Consider the following 25,270-nt stretch of genomic DNA (forward strand, 5'->3'; position numbering starts at 1 on the left):
CTCCCCCCCCCCCCCCCCCCACCATAATTACATCTCTTTTCTCTTTCATCCAAACCCATCTACCCCAACCTCTTCTTCTCATCATCTCATCTCCATGTATGATGATTTCTATCCTCCTACTCACTATTCTCAACACCCCTTGTCATTCTCTAACCTCATTATTTTTCCTCTTATCATTCTCATGACAAATCCAAGTCTAACTCGTAATTGGGTTCTTTTGCATGGGTGCAGCATCAATCCAGTACCATAGCAAAGCTCCTTCATTCCTCAAGATCACTTCCACGTCTTGTGATGGTCTCTTGCTTATGCACTGACAGGGCGACCTCCACCCATTAACTAAACAAAGCAATCCAAGATCCACCAAACATAGAAGCTGATATCACCTCTATACTATTTTTACTGCTACTAAAAATCTTAAAATCTAAGTACTGACGAAATGTATCATAAGATGTTATCCCTAATTTAGGTGTTCGACCAATACACTATCAAACACTAAAGCTTAAGAATCGTAAGAAGGGTTAAAGTCTAAAACATAACAAAATAAAAAATTTGATCATAAGACAAAAGTTTGGAATTACATCTTGGTGATGAGTTTCTCATTGATGCCATGTTGTTGCGAACCTTAACAAAAATAATCCAGGTGATAGGAAATCATGAGGTGTGCCCTTTACCTACTTCACTCGCTATTACTATTTCTAGTTATTTTTCCATGCTCCTAAGCCTTGTGATCTACTTTACTCGTGCAATTTGTTCTATCAAGTCAGAACTTATATGAGGCTAATGAATCATGTACTCCCAAAATCTATTGGAAAATTCTATGCAACAAATTTTAATAATATCCTCACATAATGGAATGGTGTTGATAAACCAGCCGCCTTTACTATATGGCCTTACTTAGCAAACACATAGTTTATAAAAGTTATTGATTAGCCTTACTTCTTCAATATTTATAGTTCAATCTAATATATTAGAACAGAGCTAAGGTAAATACGACCAATGATTGACATAGATCACAATCTATTTTAGATGCCAACAATTCCCTTGGTTTAATCTCCTTTTATAATCAAAATATTAAAAGGTTCGGTATTGATGCTAGCCTACTGCACACATGTACCTCCTGAAATAGAGTAAGTTACAATGAAACCCCTCCAACACAGAGACTCTTGATATAATAATAGACATAGTGACAAAAAAAAAATTGCTAAATTACCAATTTCAATAAGGCCTTTTAAAATAGCATGCAATGGCTCTAAAGTAGGTAATAGTGGCATTTTGGGACATATAGATCATCATTTTGCTTATTATAATAAGAAACTAAATAAAACAAGCACATACAAGGAACTGCATGCAATCAATAAGCTCCTATATGTGTTTTTGTCGGCATCCTAGGATTCTTTTCCCCTGGCCACCAAATGTTTATACATCTACAATCTCATAAGAAACATGGATGGTATGCAAAGTCGATGTAAAAACCAGTTTTTTGAAATCGGGTAAAATTTATAACAACTTACTATATCCCAAATTTTGAACATCTCAGATTTCAACTAAATCAATTTTATAAAATTTTACAAATCAAATCGATTAACTCGATATAAAACACAAGATATAAATTTTGAATGGAATGATAGATAAAATTTTAAAGAAATTGAGTAAATTAAATTAATTAAACCTAATTTAATCCTAATTTCTGCATGCTTGCTGTAGCCAACCAACTTTAAAGTTTGTTTAGGGTTGTTTTCGTTCGAATGACCTCCGGAGTCTTCAATTCCTCTCCTTATTCTTGGTTTCATTTGCACAAAGTATCTCCCGTCTCCTCTTTCACGCAATAGCCACATTCGGCTTGAAGGAGTTGCGCCCGTGCTCTATAGCACAAAGCGCAGCCGCAAGATCCAGGCGACCCGCAGAGTGCAGCAGAGCACGATTTAGAGCTCCAGGCAGAACTCCATAATTATGAATTCTTTCATGCTATTCAAGACTTTCATTTCCTTCCCCGCACTTTTATTTTGATATTTGCTTCGATTTTGTGCGCTTTTTTATGTTCAGTAGTCATCAAAAGCGTTGAAATTATGTCGGAAGTGTCATAAGTTGTTTGTGAACTTCTGTAAAGGCTTAGCGTCATATCAGTGAAGATAGAAGGGTTAAGGTGATAAGAAGAAAAGCGAAGTTTTGGCAACTTTGGAGAAGTTTTGGGTTGTCGAGAAGCCGTTTAAGGTACATTTAAGCTAATCAGTTATGTTTTCGGTTAAATTACGTTATGAGTTAATATATCTTGAATTTCTAAGTCGTTTAAGATTTCAGGTCGTTTACCCAAGACTGAAAGTTTGAGGAAAGCGAGTAAAAGCTAGTCGTAAGAAGGCTCCCCAAATTCAGATTATTAATATCCATATTAAAGTTACCGCAACGTCTAGTTACTTACCAAAGATTAAGAATCTAGTATGGCAACTAAGGTGAGTAATTACATTTCTAAATTTCATTAATTTTCTTTATTTAAAATGTATGATCGACTTCATGTATACACTAATTCAGCCATATTTAAAATTGCAACATATTCTTCATATTGTTAGAAACATATGCATAATATGCATGATAGAAAAAATATACAAAATATACATGAGATGCATAATATGTATGATAGACATGATATGCAATACATGCATAATATGAAAGATATGCATGATATTAGAGGTATGCATAATATAATAGATAAGAATGATATGAGAGATATTCATGATATGAAATATATGTATGATGATTAGTTACACGGCAAAATATGCATGTTAGTGGATGAATGAAGATGTCTCAGAAAAATATATGTTATGAAGAATGAAATAGCTTATATAAGAATGTTCGTATGTACGTATTCAGAGAAGTTTACCCCCTAATGGTATAGGCAGGGGACGTCAATATACCTGTCTGAATAGAATATTTCTACCACCCCCGACAATTATAATGGTTAGATCACTAACCGCTATGAGAAAAGGATAATATCGGTCAAGAGCAACTAAACCAGAGCATATCTTCCCAGACAATTGTGATGCTTACATTGCTAACCGCTGTGCCGATAGAATAATATCGATAAGGGACGGGTAAGAAAATTTCCACCAAATGCAATTATGATATTTAAATTACTAACTTTTGTGCCAACGATAAAATAACGATCAAGGGTGTGTTATGTTTTGTTGACAGTGATCACAGAAACAAATGTGTATGTAAAAAGAATAAAATAAAAATAAAGTTAAAGTAAATACATATAGAATACTTGAATATTTTTATTTCTAAAAGATCATTGATGCATGCATTAGCATATATAACATTTCTTATAAAATTATGATTCTAGCATATTATAAGATTTCTTACAGAGATATGAAAGACTAGCATGCATATTGAATTATTTTCCTTAGATTATTGTAATTTATAAGTGTGATTACTCCTAGGTTATCTTTAGAAATTCATTATATTATTTTAATATTATTTTTAGGTTATGTGCATTTGAACAAGATTAATATAAGAGAAGCAAATATGTATAAGAGGAAATAATAATAAACAAAAAGTTATAAATTCCTACTTAATATTTAAAATGCTTTTTAGTGGATGTCTTAGGTATATTTGAATATTAAATTGTTAATGATAGAAATAGAATAACAGAGAATTTATTCTCATCATCCAACCGTTTGTTCTTAACTTGATTAATTCTAAGCAACGGGTTAGGTCGTGACAGTTGGTAACAGTCATTCAAAAAATACATTTTACTCATAACCGTGCAACAAAAGAAAAAGATTATTAACTCCCTAAGCTGAGATTATATCCTTGAATCTTATTATTATCACAAATAAAAGAAGAATGCATAATATGTTTCCATTTCAAAATCCATCATGATATCCAAGATCCATAAAAAACGCAATAATCTTTACATTAAAAATTTTTAATGGTGCAATCATTATTTTTCCCTAAGAGATGTTCTAGTCTAGGAAAATAAATGCAAGAGAAATTTCAAATTGTATATTTCATGGTTAAACAACCTAATTGGAAGAAGACAAACACTATTGAACCTCAAAAAAGACAAAAGCTGCCCTAGTAGTTAACTAATAGAGTTTGTCATTTATATAAAGCTCCCGAGCACAATTTTATTTTATATGCTCTTTAACTTGTTCCAACACACAAAAACAATCTATTAATTTGACATTTATCTTTAAGTAACTTAAAACAAGGTGAGGTGATAATTCAATTTTTGAAACGACCAATGAGTTCTCTAAGATGGTGTACTTTTTCACATGCTCCAAGATATTTAATGCCTATCATGCCCAAGTTCTTATTCAAAATTATTTATCTACTATAGATGTAAATTCATAACTAATTAAAAAAAAGGGTGTGATTACATAAAAGGCACCCAAAACATTGCTATTTACAAATCAAGTGCCCTCTTTTATCCATTTATCGAAATCTCACTCAAATATCAAAGGTCATGATAAAACCCCAACCCATATTTTTTATTTTTATTTTTATTAAATTCACAATGGTTTGATGGTGGTACATGTAAATGCATCGGTTTGATAGTTCAAAAAATCAACTAGGTGCTTGATTTGTAAATAGCAATGTTTCTTGTCCCTTGTATGTAATTATCCCCCCCAAAAAAAAAGAATATAAGCTTTTTAGTAGATGTTGTAGTAGAAGTTTAGGTAAAGTTTTTCAATTGTTTAGTAAGGTATTGTCCAAAATATAGTGATTTTATATTAACCATTGTTCAACTTAAGTATAATAATAGGAAATAGAACTATTGAAAATTTCCAATTTTGGAGTTTTATATGGTCTAATCCCCTAGGAATGCAATAAATCTCATTCCTAAACCCATCATGCTTATTAGCAATCATGCTAATAAGCATAAACTTACTGAATGCACAAATATGGGTATAAACTATAGCCTATAATCACACCGTCATCAAAGGGACTTATTGAGTAACCGCTTGGTAGCAAAAATTATGGCACTTCTGGCCAAACTATTATGGCAATTTGATTAGTTGCAAAATATTTTATATATTCTATTTTTATATATAGTCAAAGCTAAGGGCTTATACTATATAAGGTCATCCTCCCTCCAAATCCTCTTTCTCTGCTGGCAAACAGTTCTCCTCCTCAATTTATGCTAATATCACAATACCTCCTTCAAACAGTTCTCCTCAATTTATGCTAATATCACAATACCTCCTTCCTCTCAAGTTCAACCATCAACCTCTTCTCTTCCCTCCAAGCTAATTAAGATTGCCCTTCTTCTCACTTCCACGGTAAATCGCCCATATCCCAAAATAGAACTCCTCCACAGATGAAGCATCATCTATTTCAATAATGCATAAAGTATTAATAATGTTGCTTAAACCATTAGAAGCAAGTTTTTTACATAAACACGAATCATAGAAAGAAATTGGTCACGGTGAGCAGATCAACTGATCCATGGCTAGTTCAAAAATAGAGGGGTTTTGTTCCACTTTTTTTTAGTTTTAATTAATAATTACTGTATCTAGCACTTGTTTTTGTTTCATTTTTCTTGTAAAAAATTTATGTTTAACAGGGGAAATAAGCCTGGCTTTACTCTTTGAGCCAAAGGAGTCTTCCAAATAAGTATAAAATTTTGTGCAATTTCCAAGAGAAGCTTGGAGAGAGAGCATAGGCTTAGCTGAGAAGAATAACCATCAAACTGGATGGCCTCTAGGTCTTGTGATTTATATCTCACAACTTTCAATTTTCAGTGTTCATCACACTGTGTATACGGACCATTTTTAAGCAAATCTCTTAAGCTTTGATCTAAGTAAAAGTTCTATTTTTCTCCACAGAATGCTGCCAAGGCAAATATAAACAAAAAATCACTAAATGATAAGCATCCCAGTCGAAAACACTAATCATCTTTGACTGATTAAGAAAATATAAAATTAACTTTTGGTAGAGCTTCTAAATAAAAAAATGATTGTTTACATAAAAAATCTTAACAATTGGAAATGGAAGTAAAAGAATATTCATTTGTCTTAGAACTACAAAAAAGCCATGAAAACCTTTAAAGTAATTCTTAGTCCCATGTAGAATAACTCAATACTAATTATTTTCACCACCAAAACTGTTACAATAAAAATTTTCATTACAGCAAAAGAAGGAAAGATATTTCAAACCAGCCAGCCATGCAAGATCTATCTAAATGCACACAGCAAAATTTATAACGAAAAGTATAAATATTCACCATACATGTGGCTGAAAAAAGGAAGTTCATCATTAGAACTAGAGGTGTCAAATCGATTTACACGTCAGGTTCAAATCTGACCCGAATTGACCCAACCTAAAACTACTCTACCCAACCGAAATATTAAAGCACAAAATCTAACCCAAACCGCTCTCTTACTTTCAACCCGATTGACCCTAATCCAATTCACGAAACCTGTAACATAAGACATAACTATTCGAGTCAATTTCAGTTTAAAAGATCAATTTCAGGTTGGCATGTAAACCAGAACCCAACCCAAAAACTAAACTTTCAAGAATTCCAGACCAAAACCCAACTGGAAAACTAAAGATTTGTTGAGTCAGGTTTGGCACATTTGGTCAATTTTTAACACCTCTAGTTAGAACATGGGAAAGAAAGAAATCATAAATTTACAGCTAATTATTAAAAAGAAAATGTTATACTAAGAGAATAAACTAGGAATCATCACCTCCGCAAGTTGTTTTTCAGTCATTTCAACACCTTCCAAAAGGGATTTCAAAAGGGTCACCCCTTCATTGTCACTAGTCTGATCAATCTTCGAAAAGTTCTCTTTGACAGCACTTGAAGCTCTTCCAAGATTATCAGCAACATCAAGCAGGCCCTTAGCAAAATTCTGCATTATTCCAAATAAACAAATAAAATCATTTGTAGTCATTTTACAAATGTAACTGTCAAAAAAAGAGAGAGAATAACGAGTACTCATGGAGTAACAAAAAAGGAAATCACAGTACCTGAATTCCATACTTTTTTGAGTTTTCTACCTCACGTTTTGTCCTTTCGAGAACATTTTCCATATCAGCATAAGTACGAAGAACTTTCTCTTGCATCTTTTCAATCTCCTTCTGCTTTATTTTTAGTGAATCATCCCTCTCAGCAACAAGCTTTATTAGCTCTTCAATAGACAACTCTGGTTCTGTATCAGACTCAGAAAATTCAGTTCTTTTAGTTGCTCTTCCCCTGCGCTTTTTGCTAGATTGGGACTCGCTGTGTTCATAATTTGAACTAAAACCTGCACCATTTGACTGTTCTGGAGCTGGAGTATCACCATTGGCTTCAGTTGATTTGCCAGCCATTTCAACTTCAGAAGTTTCTTGAGCAGGATCAGATATTTTTGAAGAACTGTTATCCCGGTCCCCAGATTGGCTCACCTTCTCAGTGGCTTGAGAAAATGCAGAGGATGAAAAGCCAAATCTTTGAAAAGCAACTTCCCTATGATATGGATGTCTTAACAGATTCATATTATTGGGTAGCCACTGCCTCGAAGAAGAAGAATGTATTAAATATATACACATTCGCATATGCTTAAGCATATAATAGGAAAATCATTGCCCAATCAATGAATATTAATGTAATAACATTATAGAAATAGGGAAAAAAACATGTGGAAATAGAGCCAGAAAACATGAATGCAAAAATGCTAGCACCAGGTTCCACCATCTACTGTAATACCTCATTAATTATGAATAAGATGTGCATTTACACTGTATCTATATGTAGCCCAATTACGAACTCCTAAGAATGTGACGAAAAAAAAAAAATCCATGCTAAATGACCAAAAAATACTAAAGATGGATTGGTTCAGGCCATGAAACACACTCAAACTGCTAAATGCTCGAAGGAAATGATAATGGGATTTGAAAACAAGCTGAATAAAAAAAATCCACAAGTTTTGCCATACGACACCATAACTCCCTTATTATGGTAAGATGAGAGATAAACAAGCGAGCAAAAGAAACATTTTTCTACCCTTAAATCTTCATAATACATTAAAAAATCTGTATAAGATTTTATTCTTGAAATGATTGGAGCCAACATACAATCTCATGCCCTATTCTTCAAAATTTTTAAACCTTATCAACTACCTTTATAAAATAGTTATCTTAAACAATAATATATATCTCAAGTTCCACCTCAATGTCCACAAATAACAACTCTGCCTCGCATATGACTCCCTTCGAATAAAGACAAGAAATGAATGTAAAACCATCACCATGCAATAGAAAAAAAGTGATTAAAATTACTGTCATGAGTTCATCAAAATCACAGTAATGATGAAACTATCAACAAACAAAACAAAAGCATTTTGATGAGTTCTATAGAATAATGATTAAAAAAGCTTGCATCCCAAACAACAGTAAGGATAAACGAACCAAATGAATTAACTAGCTGCTAATTTGGCACATTAACTGAAACCTAAGACTACCTAGAATGTTCAAACGAAATCAAAAGTCACTAGAAGAAGCAAAATCAGTATGCGGGAGGGGAAGCAGTGTTATATAACCCGAGATTATTAAATTTAGATTATTCTAATTCGCAATTGGCAACATCATGCAAATGCTTTAAGAAAAAAAATATAAGAAGAATTAATCCGTAAGGTAATAAAGGTATGCATATCAGGTTGCATAACATGCCAAATATTCTTAAATGTGAATGCATGAGACTGCATAATATGCAAAATATCCAGAAAGGATCCAAACGAAGACTGAGTTTCAGAGGACAACATTGCTGACACGTGAAGCTTAGTTTACAACATCTATGATTACATTAATCAATTCATTCGGTACACAAAAAGAAATGAAAACATAATAAAGATTTGAACAGATAGCACTTCTAAGGATTTGCACCAAATAATGTCTTCATGATAAAATCAACGGCTTCACTTCTAACTTCTTTTAAAAATGTTAGAATTTGCAACTGTATAAATACAGCATGATAGATAAATAATTCATTGTTCTTCAAGAATACTATAATACGTTATGCTTCTTAAGTCCATTAAGAAGTTCTACCAACAACATAGGGCTCAATTATCAAATATACGTCAAGAAAGTCTCTTTTCAAGCTAGCTGCAAAATCACCTACAGTAAAAAAGCACGATTCATCACTACATATAACAGTTCTTATCAATGCCTTTGAATCAAATGCAAGGAAGTCATCCAAAAGCTGCAATAGTACATAGAAAGTTCATGACAATGAGAGCTCAAGTATACAAAAGCCCTTATTAAACTTGCTAAAATGATATTGCGTTCCAGTGTTCTCAATAACCAAGAAAAACAATAAAGAAGAAATGAAAAAAAAAAGCAGCATTCAGTGCTATCATTGCCATTAACTCAATGTTCGCCATTTGTCCTATCATTAGGTGCCCTCATTGACTCATACAACTTCCTGCTTTATCTATCTCATGCACAACAGCACCCACTCAGTTAAAATGAAGAAACATGTATCGACAGTAGAAGAACAATTCGAAAGTCGAAATCCCTTGAGAAGTTCAGCTATGGCTCATGCTCATTGAGGTAAGGCAAGTTCAAATGGCCAAGGAACAAGATGATAAAACCAAATAACTCCCTATTGATAACAGCATGGAGAAAATGATGGGAGCAACTTAATTCAAAACAATGCATATTATCATTCAACAATATGGAGGAGAAACCCAGAGATGCGAATCCAAAAAATAAAATAGTATTATAACTTTCACAAACTCTCCAATAAGAACAATCTTATGTTCACTTGTCCAGCCAAAGAATGGAACCTATGGCTAACAAAAAAAAAAGCACTTATCCTCATGGATTAATTTCATCATCGCCATTCTCGTGCATTTTGGCCCCTCCAAATATCAAATCTAAGAAACAAACTTGACAAACTCATAAAGTCCTCCACCACGTCTTATTATCAACTGCAGTTCGAAACAATATTGAACCAAATCACTAATCAAAATGAAACCTTCCTCCATAGATGCATTGAATCATGTCTTAAACCAGCCATTTGAAAGAAAGTCCATTTACACCAACTATCATGACACAATCAAGCTATGAATGGAGTTAGTGAAACTTATTGAAGATAATTTCAATTATGGCATCACTATACCATTTGAAAGGAAGTCTATCGCACCAACTATCATCACTCGATCAAGCTACTGAGTTAGCAAAACTTATTGATGACAAGTTCAATGATGGCATTAGTTCCACGTCTCAACCACCAGCACTTCCAAGGCTCGTTACTACACTGCAAATTGCATATTAAAATCTCCCTAACCCACTAAGGAATTAAATCCAGCTAGACTTATGAAGAAACAGAAAAAAAACACTGCTACAACTTCGACAAATAGTTCTACCATAACCACATTTACAAAGGCAAGAATTCACCCTAATTGAACTACACAATGAAAAAATTTTATAACACAATAACAACTAAACCATGCCCCAAGTATCACTGGCAAATCAATTAAAGACCAATCTAGGTGATATTGATAGCCGAGTAAGACCCCATCTCTTTTGCATCAATGAACTAATTGGAGATACATGAAAGTTCTAATTAATAGCAGGTCAACACATAATTTCAAGTAACAGAGACTTTGTTAAATTCCTCAAACTTCCTATGCTATCCACAAAACCATTTCATAATTTGGTTGACAATGAAAAAGCTTAAATGCACAACAAAATGTCCAAAAAAACCACTGTTATAATGGCTCCAGCACATATGGAAGCATTTTTACAAAGCATAACTACTTAACCATGAGTTTTATCAAGCAAGGACAACCAATAGCATTCTAAGGCAACAAATTAATGGATAACAAACACATAGTACAGCCATCTGCTCAAGCTTACAATCCAAGGATCAATTGCTTCATGCTTTCAACTCACCACAACCTTGACTGACACTGCCAAGCCTAATATTCCTGCTTCAACTGAACCTGCTTTATTATATCCATTACTTGAACAATACTCTGACCTCTTTGACAAAACCTCTATACTTCTACTAAATCGCCCATACGATCGTAAAATCCAGTTGAAAACCAAAATCAAATCTACTAACATATATCCTTATTGTTACCCACATTTTCAAAAAGAAGAAAAAAACCAATTTTGAAATTTGTACAAAATTGCTGTAATTAGACTTCACATGCCCTGGCACAAGTACCTTCTCTTCTCTTATATTTCTCATCAAAAAGTATCATCAATTGGTTCTGTGTGAATTATATAGCTCTTAAGCAGTAAACAACAGCACACAAGTTTCATTCCTATGATTGATAAAATGTTGTTGGACCAACTCCATAGAGGATGCATTTTTTTCCAAATTGGACCAATGTGCCAATAATCATCTAGTTTACATGGCTTTCAGCAACATTCACAAACAACCTTCTAGGTACAAGGGCTATTATGAATTTAATATGATCCCTTTCTGCCTCACCGATGCAGCATCTATATTTCAAAGCATCATAAATAAAAAGCATAAGCCGCAAAGAATTTTATAAACCTCTTTTTATATTATAATCTTTTTTTCTAAAAATAATGCATTGGATGAAAACATTCTCCATCTCTAAGCTATATATGATTGCCTCCACACCAACAACTACCACCTCCAACACTCCAAATGATCCTTCAGTTACACATACATGGAATATACTGGCCATGCCATTTCCGCAAAGGCCTTCTACCCAAACAAAGACAAGATACACGCTATTCTGCAACGGCCACATCCAACTGCACTCAAAGCTCTAGGTGAACTTCTCAGCTTAGTCAACTAGGACCATAACTTTGTCAAAAAGGTTGCAAGTACTGTCAACTCATTAACCAACTTGCTAGAGATAGATGTGTTGAAATGGAATACCAGTGCTCAACAAGCATTTAAGCAATTGAAATATACCTTAGCCAACTAGTAGATTTCAACATTACCATATTTCACCAAGCCTTTCATCATTGGTAGAAATGCATCCAGAATCCTTTGACGTTATCCTTAGCCAAAACAATAAGCCACAAGCCCTTTACAATAAGAAATTAAATAAGTGCATGCAGTAGACCTCCCGTTAGTTTCCTGAGTTGTTTGTGAAAAATAGAGCTCACCAACTAGCTAATAATATTTGTTAGGCTCAGTTTTTACTATTCGAACAAATCAGAAAAGTATTGCCAGCACATGACAAATCTACCATTGAAGCAACAATGATTCTTATATAACTACTTGAATATGATTATAAAATTGAATATAAGCCAGACAGCATGAACAAAGCCAATGAGCCTTTTCTCGCATTCAAAAAACTAACCATAGCTCACCAAAAGCTTCACACATAATGGCCATTTCCTCCACTAACATATCTAGAAACTTAATCAGCTAAACCAATGTACTACAACAGACTAAAACTTTAATAACCACTACAGCAAGTTCCATGAAACTCCACTTTTCAAACACCAACTTCTCACCCACCGCTGCTGGAGTTGCTGGCGCAATCAGTACCTACGTTTATCCCTACCAAAAATTATCAAAATAGATTGACCAATTCAACCTTCCCTGCCAAATAAACAATTTTAAAATCTAAAAAAAAAAAAAGAACCTTTAAAGCCTAAACCCAAACCCTTCACACAAATTGACTGCCCTATGGCCTCAAAACATCAACTTAGATCAAAAAATTGAAAATCAAATAAGAAAACAAAGGTGCACCTTAGACAAGCTCGAAGCAGGCTGACCGAAATCGGAGCAACCGCAGAGCAACTTCGGGAGCAAGGAAGCGCGGACGGGAAGGAGCTGCGCATACGCCTTCGGAATCCGAGAAAAAACCCTTAAAGCCGCCATCTCTCCTTTCTGCAGCCAAGGTGACGGGACGGCAATCCAAGCGCCTGAAACGCGCACAAACTTGGTAGAGAAGAAATACTTGGAAGAGTTCGGAACGATGGCACAGAAATATGAAACCCCAAAGCAAAACACGAAGCGAGAAACTCGGAATTTTAGCGGGCTGGATTGGGCCGGGTCGGGAACAAACTTCTGCTTTTGATTGGGTGCAACGAGTTAGCTTCAAGTTTAGAGATAATTAGGGCTGTGAAGTCAAGCTTAAAAATTAATTTGAATTTTAGTTCGGATCAAGATTGGATTCAAATAAACGAGCCGAGCTACGAGTCAAAATTTTGGAATGAATTTTTCTCGAACTTACCCCAACTCAACTTGAACGCAAATCGTTAACATCCATAAATTGATATTGTAGTGGAGAATTCAGCGAATTTAGCTCGAAGGTCATTAATGCTCAATAACTAATTCGAATGTTGGCTTAGATCGAAATAAATGAGCCGAGCTACGAGACAAAATTTTAGATCGAATTTTTTTTAGCCAATTTTGACTCGACCCGACCTCGACTCGAGATCGAATCGTTAACAACCATAGAGATAATATTAAGGGGGTTAGACCAATGTGAGATACTTCACTCAAATGTGATATGAGCAATGCAACTATATCCAATCAATACTATTTTATTTTTTTGTTAAATCATTATGGAAAAAAAAAAGAATTCCAAGCTCCAAAGTATTTTATTGTTTAAGGAGAAACCAATATAGGAGATGAGCTAAACAAGTACAACTTGAAGTGGGACGGAGCCTCAAGGCTAAGAAATATTTATATTGCACGCCCCAAATAATGCATAGATCGTGTTGGGGACTAGTATCGATAATCACTATAAAATTAGACATTCGTATCTAAGGCAAGTTGACCCTTCATGAATTATCAATGACAATGTCATTAATGCACATGTTTGGCTCCTAGTTGAGTTCAAGCCATCCAAGGTCTTTCAACTGAGAAGAACTCAGCTCAATCGTTAAGTAGCCAAGGGAACTCACCCAAGGAGTATGAATAATTCTCAAAATTAGGCAAGCACAAGTAGAGATGATAGGCAACTTCACACATGAATTCATTCTTTATATGAAAGGTAGCATGCATTGGTTTATGTCTATATAACTGTTACCAAGAGTCAGTCATTGCTCGACTATGTGTCGAAATGCCATACTTGAAGTTAGAGGGGACTAACTCATTAAAGTTGGCAAGTCTAGCTGATGTCAGCGAATTTTTGGGGCTGAGCAATTCAACACTTTAAACTTGTAAATGCAGGATTAGTCAATGGGAACCTTTCTAATCGGATAATCTATTAAAAGCCTACATAATATATTTCTTTCCTTGGGTTTATGATATGTTAATCAACAAAAGGTTGGTCATATAGTTCATGCCTTGACTGATTAAACTAGAGTATAATCATTATCCTCTAGTACCATCATTAAACACCGTGGGAAAAGGAAGTTAGATCTTATTTGGCCTTAACCATTTCTTTCCATAGTTCTAGCTAGTTTTCTGTTAGAACTTGATGTACGACTCATATGGTACCAATGCGATGAGACCAGGTTCATTAATATAATCATAGTTGTAGTTGCTGATAGAGGTTAATACTTTTGGTTAGTAATTTTGAGCTAAGATAATTTTTTAACTCAATCAAAATCATTGGACACCGAACGTATATCTTTCTTCTCTCAGGTTTGTTAGCCTTGTTGTCACACCCGCCTCAACACCAACAAATGCATTTGTTTTGTAAATCTAGGATGGGTCTAAGTATATCCATTACACACTACTGAGTTAGGATCTCTAAGCTTTTCTAGTGTTGACTAACTGAACAAGTCAGCATTTACTCACCATTATCAAGATTAAGCCATGATGCGACCCTCGCACTGAGCAACTTGTTCATTGCTTTCACTGTATTTCCAAGTATGATAAAGTAATTTCTCGATTAATCTAAACTAAGCCTTGAGCAGATAACATCCTAGCCAGGAACATTCTTAGCTTTAGTCATTGAACACCTACTCAACAACTAAGACAAATAATAAAATTACACAACTTCTCAGTTTGCTGGACTCATTCCCCTCATAGGACTCAATAAGTCAATGTCTCAACTTTGTAGTACCAATAGAGTATATGTGACACTCTCTAGTATGGTCATTAAACAACTCAAATGAAATCTTAGAAACTTAAAGCCCAATGACCAACTTCTAAGCAATTTGGTCAGAGCTTAAGGTAGGTGTCAGTCCCTAAACTATCTGCTTTAAGCTGACCATTTGACTTGCATTCAGTTTAGATCCTGGTGTCATCTATCCTGACCAAGTTTCCCTGTGCACCGCTTTGGTCTAGAAGTTCTTATATTCTATTTCTTAATGTGTTTAGGCACAACATAAAATCACATTACAAATTTTAAATTTCCAATACACTTAAACTAAATTCACTAGCAAAATTAAACCAACTTAATCATTTAAATTTTCTTCTGACTAGCTTTCTGGATTAATGATAAGCTCTAGAGCTGTCATTCCTAATCTGACCATTCCGTCTACCTCTAGGTTGGATGCTAGTCCACACACTTTCCTTCCTAGTATAAGTACATTTTCTCATTTCTGACTAGCTGTAAGGATAAATGATAAGCTCCAGTAATGTTCTTCCTGATCTAGTCATTTCTTCTACCACCTAGGTTGGATGATTGTTTACACGCTTTCCTTCTTAGTATAGACATAGTTTTCTCAGTTCCTCTGATTAGCTTCGAGGTTAATAATAAGCTCCAGCGATGCCTTTTCTAATATAGTCATTTAGTCAACCTCCTAGGTTAGATATTTGCTCTTGTGTTTCCTTGCCTAGTTCTCTTTGTTTCCCTAACTAGTTTTCAAAATGAATATATGCACTAGGGCTATCCTTCCTAATTGAATCATTATGTCTACTCATAGGTTGTATGTTAGTCCCCGCATTTTCATTCCCAGTATAGAAATATTGTCTCGGTTTTCTTTACTAGCCTTTAGTATGAATGATAAGCTCCAGCGATGTCCTTCCATATCTGGTCATTCCATCTATCTCCAAGTTTGGATGTTTGTCTTCGTGCTAGTATGGTTAAACTCTTATTTTTTCTCTGACTAGTTCTCAAGTTGAATGATAAGCTCCAACCCTGTCCTCCCTGATCGAGTCATTCAGTTCACCTTTTTAATTGTATGTAAATCCACATTGGCTTTCATCCTAATGTGCTGAGATAAACATGAATTCCTCAACAAATCTTCAAATAACTGAAATTCATAAAAGCTCAAACCTCTAAATCTCTTGAATCTCAAATCAAATCATATGTACTTCAAAATTAGTTGATCGCATCGATGAATGTCAATATGTGTAGCGCACTTTAAACAATTCACCACACATATTGGAGGTCCATTTATTGACCTCATTTTGGTCACATCGGACTTGCACAGACATCACCCCATGGTATGGTGTAGACACATTAGCCAAAACTATACTTGCCCATAATGTCGGACCTAAGTATGAGCACACCCAGAAATACGTTGGCATGATCACACCTAGCTTAGGAATGACCACGAACAAAAGTTTCTCAGTGTATTCACACCAGCCCTAGGTGTGACCACACCCGGGTATATTTGGAGTGACCACTCCTCATGATCACTCCTGGTGAAACACCACCTATCTGTGGTCGTTTTCAATGGATCCAAGCACAAATCATTGTGTTGTTTCACAGATGGTGATCCTAGCTCTTCCAACCATCTGATTCATTATGATCATCAACCCACCACCTAATCAAATGACCACCAAGGGCTCAGTCACCACCTTCCCAGCCTATAAATAGATGATATTTGACACTATATGACACACTTACTCTCTGAGAAGCTCAGGAGACGCACAGGTTCACACACTAATGATTTTCTTTGCACCCTCCATAGCTTCAAGAAAGAAGAAGGAATAAGTTCTTCTAAGCCTCCTCCTCCGACCGGCCTCATCTCTGTTATGCTCCCTCTCCCTTTCTCTCTTTAAAATTAAGCATTTATTTTTCTAAGTTAAATTTAGTCTAGTAAACCCAATAGCCTTAGATTCGGCTTGGCTTTGGGTTCAACTTAGGTTGATCTCAACTCAGCCTAACTCTAACCCAACTTAGACATGAACCGAATTTCAAGCCTTGGATTAAACATTGGTATTTAACACTCTTAAAATTATTTAAATTTCATGCAAGTTGTGCTTATATTTTATTATGTGAAGATGAAACTCACGCCTAGTTTCCTAAAAAAGCAAGTGATGTGTATGCTTGATTTATATGGAATTGAAATTTAAGCTTAGTTTCCTTAAAATGCAGTGTAATGTGCATATTTGTTATATATGGGATTGAAATTCATGCAAGTTATGTTAATGTTTTCTTTTTTCTTTTTTTTTTTTTTGTGGAGTTGAAACTCATGCTTAGGTTCCTTAAAGTGGAATTCATGTTTTCTTTTTGTTTTTGTTTTTTTTTTTCCTTTTTTTTTTCTTTGTGTATGTGAAATTGAAACTCATGCTTAGGTCCCTTAAAATGCAAAGTGATGTGTATGTTTCCTTTTCGTGGGATTGAAACTCATGCCTAGGTTCCTTAAAGTACAAATAATGTGTATATTTGCTTTATGTGGGATTGGAAGTCATGCAAGTTATGCTTATATTTATTTTATGTGAAATGAAACTCGCGCATAAGTTCCTTAAAATGAAACGTAATGTGTATATTTGCCATATGTGAAAATAGAATTTATGTTTAGGTTATTTAAATTTCATATGATATTGTTCCATGTAAATTAGAGTCATATTTATGTTATTTAAAGTTCACACGTTTATGTGTTTATATATTCACATGCTTAGGTATCCACATATTTATGTCTTTTCGCATGCTTAGACATTCCCATGCTTATGTGATTGTTTAGGATAAATTGCATGTTTATGTGATAATGTAGGTTATTTTGTATGTTTATGTGATAATGTAGGTTAATTTGTATGTTTAGGTGATACTGTATTGGCCAATTTACAAGCTTACGAGATGGTTTAGGATATATTGCATGTTTATATGATAATTTAGGCTAATTTCTATGTTCATGTGATAATTTAGGATAATTTGCATGTTTATGTGTGATTCATTAAATTAGTATGGTTATAGATTAAGTTAGGTTAATTATGTAAGCTTGTGCAGAAAATTCTCAAAATCACTTTTTAATATAAATTTATGTAAATTTAAATGTGCTCCAAAATTTTCCAAATTATTTTCAATTTAAATTTATATGTGCTCTAAAAATTCTCAAAATTATTTTTGATATAAATTTATATAAACTTAAATGAGCTCTAAAATTCTAAAAATTATTTTTTATATAAATCTATATAAATGTAAATGTGCTCTAAAATTCTCAAAATCATTTTAATGTAGGTTTTTATAAAATTAAATGTGTGCTAAATTTATAAAAAATATTTCGAAACTTTGCATAAAATTATATGCACTCTAAAAGTCTTAAAATCATTGTTTATATAAATTTAATATGCCATAAAATTCTCAAAATTATTTTCAAAGTTTTTTTTAATATAAATTCATATAAATTTAAGTGTGCTTCAAAATTCTCATAATAAATTTTTATATAAATTTATACAAAATTTAGATGTGCTCCAAAGTTCCCAAAATATTTATTAATTTAATTTATATAAATGTGTTAAGAATACATAAACTTTGAAACATAGGTTTGCATGAAAAATTACAAAATAAAGTTCAAAGTGATCAAATATTTTAATAAAATTGAGCAAGCTTAAATGAATTTTTAAATTAAGATTATTTTCCATAACAACTATTTTTTTTCCAATTTGCAATTTTCTATGACTCTTAAGAAATCATTTTGAAACTTTCTTTCTTTAGTTTTTATTTTAAAATTACCATATTAGCTTCTACACTTTCAAATCACTTGAATTTGCACTGCCAAATCACTTGAGTTATAATCTTTAGAAAAAATTACAAACCACATAAGCTTACTATTTGTTATGTAAATTTACATAAAATCCATACAATATTTACATGTTTATAATCAAAATTGGCATATTTACAACTTGAACATGTCTCTTATGTGTTTAACACATAAACATGCAAACTTAAAAATTCATGAACATCTCTTGTAAATTATCATATATTTGCATATCTAGCATTTAATGCATATCATTTACATGCATAATATTTAATAAGTTATATTAAATGATTTATATTTTCATGGGATGAACATATTTTTATGCATGAGATGAATTTATATATACTCAAACTATCCATTGCATTAATTTCATAAAACCATTATTGTTGAACATTGAATTATTTCATTATTATATAGAACATGACATATAGATACCATTGTAATAAAATTGATAATGTTTTGATAACAATGGTTTGCAATCTTACTAATGAATTGGGCAATTAGGAGCTACCACTCCAGGTGCTGTAGGGCAACTAGCAAGGTTACAATAATCTCCCCCAACACCTCCCCACCAATTTATCCCACCAATGTCATGTGCTTGCAAAGCCGCAAATAATATAACTCCCATAAAAGCCACTCCAGCATCCAATGCCGCTGACATGACATAAGTATAATTTCCCCACCATTTCTTGTAGCTTTTGTAAATATAATGGTTGAAAAAAATTCCCACTATTCCCCACATTATATAATTCACAGTGTGAGCTGGTGGAATGGCTCCTGCACCTGATATTATTAGTGGAATATGGATGTATTTTAGCACCTTATTTTCAGGAAAAGCCTTACTGAGGAACCAAAAGGGAATGGGAAGTAAAAATCCAAATAAGAAAAATAAGTTTAAGGCTGAGTAGTTCCCAAGTTTTCCAAACATTCTCATAGGACCTACTAGACCCCAAATAATGGATGCATTATAGAAGACATCATCTCCAGGACATGTCCATGGACTGTCTGAAGGAAGCAGACTTGGATCACATATATTATTGATGCTCTCAAGAAGTGTCCATGCTGTTGCAAAGTAGACTGTAGATGCTATAATCGTTCCTGTTAACTATTGTTATTTTAATACATGGAAAAACATAAAGATGTTAGATAAATGTATAAAAAACTTAATTGTTAAAAAAAAAATAAATTGAGAAAAGTGCCAAAATTATCTCCCGACTCTTTGTAATGGGCTATTTTTATTTTAGAGTCGGTAAAGTATCAATTTATTCCATATACTTTTCAATATGTCTGAATTAGTCTCTGTAATTTTTAAAGAGATGACTATTTAAACCTCCATTGAATGTGTCTAGGAAAATATTGATACTTTTATACACTCTTGGACTAAAATGATCTCCTATGAATAAAAGGAGATCCATTTTGGCTTTCTTGAAATTTCATTTTAAAAAATATAAAGTTTCAAGGAAGATTTAGTATTAGCTTTCTTCCACTACAAAGTACATAAAGGGAAGAATATGGTTTTGTTTTTTAGATTTCATTTACATGAGTTACCTGAGCAATAAACATTGATTTTGGAGGGATCTTCATGTAATGCCCAAGATTTAGATCACTTAGAAGTGTGAATGCTTGAGACATGCTAATAGTGCCATATGTTTTGAATGTCACATTGGCTAAAGGGTTTCCTGGTAGCATCAAACCAATGATGTACTCTGTAATGAGATTGAGAGCGGTTCCCTGAAAAATTAAGTTGCAATATATACTTTCTAACTTGAGTTTTTTTTCTTCTATTCATAATTATTTTTAATTTTTAATATTCTTTTGTTGTTAAAACTTGGTACCAACCTATTATCAAAACACATTCAATTATAAGAATTAATTTGGTGGGTAATACCCCTAATATTATATAAAAAAATTATTGATTTAAGCATAAATATTTGTCTGAAGCTCTTATTTTTAGAAACTTAAAGTGTAAGCCAAAGAGTTAAAGCAAACCTGATTTGTGGTTGCCACAATCACTCCAATTGGTAATGTGAATATTAGGGCCATTACACATGCTAATAATACTCCCCACCAAGGAAGTTGTAGTTTCTTATCGAATCCAACACATGTATATATGGATGTTGGAATCACTACTATTAGAAGAGCATAGAACCACCATTGAGGCACAGACTCGTAGTTCTTCATTAGTCTTGTGTGAACATCCTCTATCTTTTCATTTGCATATTCTTTGCTATTTCTCCACATCGTCCAAATGTCTCTAAAAATTAAAAAAACATAAAATATTTTATGAAATGAAAATTAGAAAATTTACTTGGAACTTTATCATTTAATTTCCATACTTTCCATGATGTAGAGCGACATGCATGATTGAAGACGTTAAGCTCGCAAATCCCAAGCCATATGTTAAAATAAACATCATACTCAAGTTGATCTTGCTATAGTTCTCTAGTTCTTCAGCATTTAATGTGAAGCTTCCCTCATTTATGATTCGTGTGGTATTGAAGCTACGACCAGTATAATCAAAGACATGTGGAGACATAATTGGGAAGTGTTTAGCATTATAAGTATTGGTCCAATATCCAATTGGTAGAATGACATAAACTGTCAAGATAAAGCTGACCATTATATTAAAAATTGCTGTGGCAGGTGTGGCCAATGGGCTACCTAGAAAACCAACAACAACAGACCAGTCAAGGCCAAAGGAAGCAAGACCTAATCCTTTCAATCCAGATCCAATTTGATGAGCTGTTATGGATTTCTTAAAAATCAAGCAAAGCATTGAGATGCATGAGAGGGCTGGAAAGAGGAACCCAGGTACTGCATAATATGCAAAACTTGAGATGAAGACTAGCAAGAAGAACTGAAGTCTTGTTTGGCTTCCCTTTTTTCTTCTCTCCTTCTTATGTAGAACCCTAAAAAAAAACCTTAGTTAGTTTAAATGTATTGTAATCTATTTTAAAGTGAAGTATATGTGTGTGATCCAATACTTGAAGAGGGACACTTGAACAAGATTGGAAGGCCACCACATGTATGGAGAATCAACTAGGTATTTTTTATAGATGCCAGCCCAGCCATAACCAAGCAACTGTAAACATACATCATGATAGTTAAAAGTGATACTTTATTTTTATATTTTAGATAATATATTTCAATCTCACCTGTGTCGTTTGTGCTAATAAAAAGCCTGTCAGTGGATGAATCTCTCTATGGTAGAAAGCCTTAACAATAGTTACAATGTGAATGGCATAGAGACCGCCTGCTCCTGCACCGGCAAAAATGGTAATGAGGCAGTGCTCCTTCATTGAAAATGGTCCTGGATTGAGCGAGAAGGACCAATTCATGATAGGGACCTTTACAACCTTTTTGGGGAGAGATTTTGCTAGAAATCTCCCAATGGGCAGTGTGATAATTTGGGCACAAACTGAACCAATGCCTAATGGGTTTGTTCTGTATGCAAAGAACATGTTCACAAAAGAGAGCAAGATGCATGAGATCACACCGAGTATCCATGTCCGAATTGTGAGAACAGGGAGACTTGGATTGTCTGATGGATCAACTGTAAGCCTCACTTCTTCTATGGGATGGTCATTCTCTTCAACTGCAAATTAATTTCAATCAAATTATGGTTAATACTTATAGTACATTGTTTCTTTGATGAATATCATTATATGATCAGTGATATTTTATTTGTATGCTTTGAATATCTTTTGAATTTTTTTATAATTTTGTGATGAAAATAATTGATTAAACCTTATAAGGAAAATCAAAAGATTTTCCAATAACTCCACTTGAAATATCTAACTTTATGCCATTATTCCTTAATTACCAACTAGTATAAATATTTGTTCTAAAAAAGATTACACATTCAATAATTTAGTGCAAAGTAACCAAATATTTGTGGTGTATGAATAAAAATTTATATTATAATTTTAGTACAAAAATTAAAATAATATTATGTTATTACATAATATTAAGGCATTATTAGGTTTTACCATTAGTCCGGTATTATATTATATTTTAGTGCAGAACTATCAAAAAACTAACAAATCACCCATTACTTTTAACATTTAGATTCAATATTAAGTTTTCGAACATTTCTCTTTAAATCTCCTTCATTTTTATCATTTGTATGTTTGTTTGCATTCCAGCATAAATAATCATTAACATTAGACACATTTTTTCACTATTTTATTTATCATTTTGTGAGTTGTGTGAAATGATGCTAATTTTAATATGAAATTATATTTAACAAATGCTAATTAATTTTTGATATTTTTCTACAAATAAAAAAAATAATGATTTTTTGATAGTGACAAAATATATCATTTTGAGATAATTATTTCCTCTATTCTAACATAGAATTTATTTTATTTTATCACTTGAAGCTTGCAATTGTTAATGATTAGGCTTCATTTGTTAAAGGAAAAAGAACATTTAAAAAACTATAATCCAAGATGGTGTGAGGAATCAATTACTAGGATTGTGATGTAGGTCCAAACAAAACTAATTAAGCTGGAAAAACACAACAATATTTTGAAAACAATGCAAAATTTAATTTTGAATTTTTAATAAAAATATTATAAGTAATTTTGAAGGTTGTACCAAATCATTATTGGATAACATAATTTTTTTTTTTTTGGAAGAAATGTGGATTCACGACGGAAGAAATGTGGATTCACGACGACTGACATTAGAAATTTTAATATAAAGTTGACTATGTAAAATTACTTTCTCAAATAAAATACTAACAAATTTGTTCAAGGAGAAACTCAACCATATCAAACTATTACTAGATTACTCTAAGGAAGAATTAACCCTGGTTAAAGGACTACCCAACCAATCTTGGATGTCACTCATCCAACTTATAGATGCTTTCTAAGCTCAAAGTTAATTATTTAGCTCTTAGGCACTCTCTCAATTTTGAAGATCATTTTTTTAAGAGAAGTCACTTAGCATAGATGCAATCAACTCACCCTATATTTGTTTAAGATTGCTTGTATTTAAATATATTATAGTAAAATTTTAAATCCTTATTTCTTTTTCTCTTCCTATATTTTTTCCACTTGCATTTCATTGGTCATATCATTAAGGTTCTAATATTTCTATGAATAATTTTGGATTCAATATCCTTCAAGGTGCATTAATTATTGGATCAAAGGACCACAAGCTAAGCACCATGAGATGTTGAAATCCCAAGCAAAGAGGAGTTGCACACATGAAAAGTCTAATTTTCATCACTAGCCAATGACCAATCCCATAGGCCAAAGAAACACTTCAAAAACTTGTCATTTAGCTTAAATAATGTGATGCTTAACAAAACATTCAACAAGCTTTTACCAAACACTACAAAATTTGATAGTTGGATAAGTTGAATTTAAGAACCCAGTGAATGTGTTCTTCTTTGATAGTATTTTTATTATTTATAACATCAAATGAATAAATAAATAGATATAAAAAATAATACATAAAAAAAATCTAAACTAAAAATAATAGGATGAGCCTTTATACTTAATTCAAGCCAACTTCGAGACAAGAAGTAGATCAACATTAGAGAAACTAATCTCCTAAATTAGTACTTGGCTAGTTAACTAAATGTTGGATTAACTTAATTTTGGGATTAATATGATTTTGTTTTAAGGTCAACTCTAAATACTACGAAACTGCTTTTTTGTTCAATAACCCTAATACCCCAAAGTTAGAAGATTGTTTATGCTTAAAGATATACTTCATTTCCTTGGAAATCTTTTCCTTATAATTACCCATGACTCTTATAAGGTCAACTCACCTAGTGAAAGATGACACTCACTCGGCATAAAGATGCTTACACATTTTAATGATGGTTTCCTAAAACATAGGCACTTATTGATTTAAAGGAATTCATTTGATTTAAATAAACTTACCAAGGATTAGAGCACTTGCATCATTTCATAAAGCATTCTCCTTACCTCAAGGACACTTGCTCCCTTCTCCTCGACACTCAATCACTTATATGGAAGATTTGATTGAGTTATAAAAGGTGTCTAACAACTCCCTCTATCTTGCTAGGTGATTTCAAATAACTAGTCAAAAACCTCATCTGCTATACAATAAAAGTGTATAGAAGAATTAGTCAAGAATGTTGCTCACAAGTACTTTCTAGATTCTTAACTTTGTCATACACATGTTCGCTATAATTCAATTATTTATTTATTCATTTCGTACCCCATAAATACATGATTAGAGGATCATTTTTTTAGGAGTAATTCATCATTATTTAAATATTTTATCATGAAATTCTAGAGCCTCGACGCTTCTTTACTTTTTCTCTCTCTATTTTATGATCTACTTTCAAAATCATATATGCAGTATTTCAATAATTGAATCTTGATATTATTTCGTTTATTCGGGGCCTTTTTTTCAAAACAATCTACTAAAAAAAGAAGAAAAACACACACACACAATATATATATAAGAGAGAGTGTATGTGTGTGTGTGTGTGTGTGTGTGTGTGTGTGTGTGTGTGTGTGTGTGTGTGTGTGTG

General features: G+C 32.9%; 2 protein-coding genes across 2 annotated transcripts in view; both read right to left on the minus strand.

Moving 5' to 3' along the window:
* Window positions 1-12,945, minus strand: part of LOC110018614 (protein GrpE) — a 26,297-nt gene extending 13,352 nt beyond the window's left edge. The window contains exons 1-3 of the mRNA XM_020715977.1: window positions 12,674-12,945; window positions 6,976-7,497; window positions 6,693-6,857 (exon numbers count right to left, since the gene is read on the minus strand). Of these exons, the coding sequence (XP_020571636.1) occupies window positions 6,693-6,857; window positions 6,976-7,497; window positions 12,674-12,805 (819 nt within the window). The 5' untranslated portion in view covers window positions 12,806-12,945. The remainder of the gene's footprint in view (window positions 1-6,692; window positions 6,858-6,975; window positions 7,498-12,673) is intronic.
* A 6,292-nt stretch (window positions 12,946-19,237) lies between these two features.
* The window catches only part of LOC110018613 (oligopeptide transporter 1-like), a 19,945-nt gene continuing 13,912 nt past the window's right edge, over window positions 19,238-25,270 (minus strand). Inside the window, exons 6-11 of the mRNA XM_020715976.1 lie at window positions 21,909-22,348; window positions 21,738-21,835; window positions 21,090-21,662; window positions 20,743-21,007; window positions 20,302-20,484; window positions 19,238-19,858 (exon numbers count right to left, since the gene is read on the minus strand). Coding sequence (XP_020571635.1) covers window positions 19,238-19,858; window positions 20,302-20,484; window positions 20,743-21,007; window positions 21,090-21,662; window positions 21,738-21,835; window positions 21,909-22,348 — 2,180 coding nt within the window. The remainder of the gene's footprint in view (window positions 19,859-20,301; window positions 20,485-20,742; window positions 21,008-21,089; window positions 21,663-21,737; window positions 21,836-21,908; window positions 22,349-25,270) is intronic.

Source organism: Phalaenopsis equestris, unplaced genomic scaffold (genome assembly GCF_001263595.1).
Source record: "Phalaenopsis equestris unplaced genomic scaffold, ASM126359v1 Scaffold000026, whole genome shotgun sequence".
Taxonomy (NCBI): domain Eukaryota; kingdom Viridiplantae; phylum Streptophyta; class Magnoliopsida; order Asparagales; family Orchidaceae; genus Phalaenopsis; species Phalaenopsis equestris.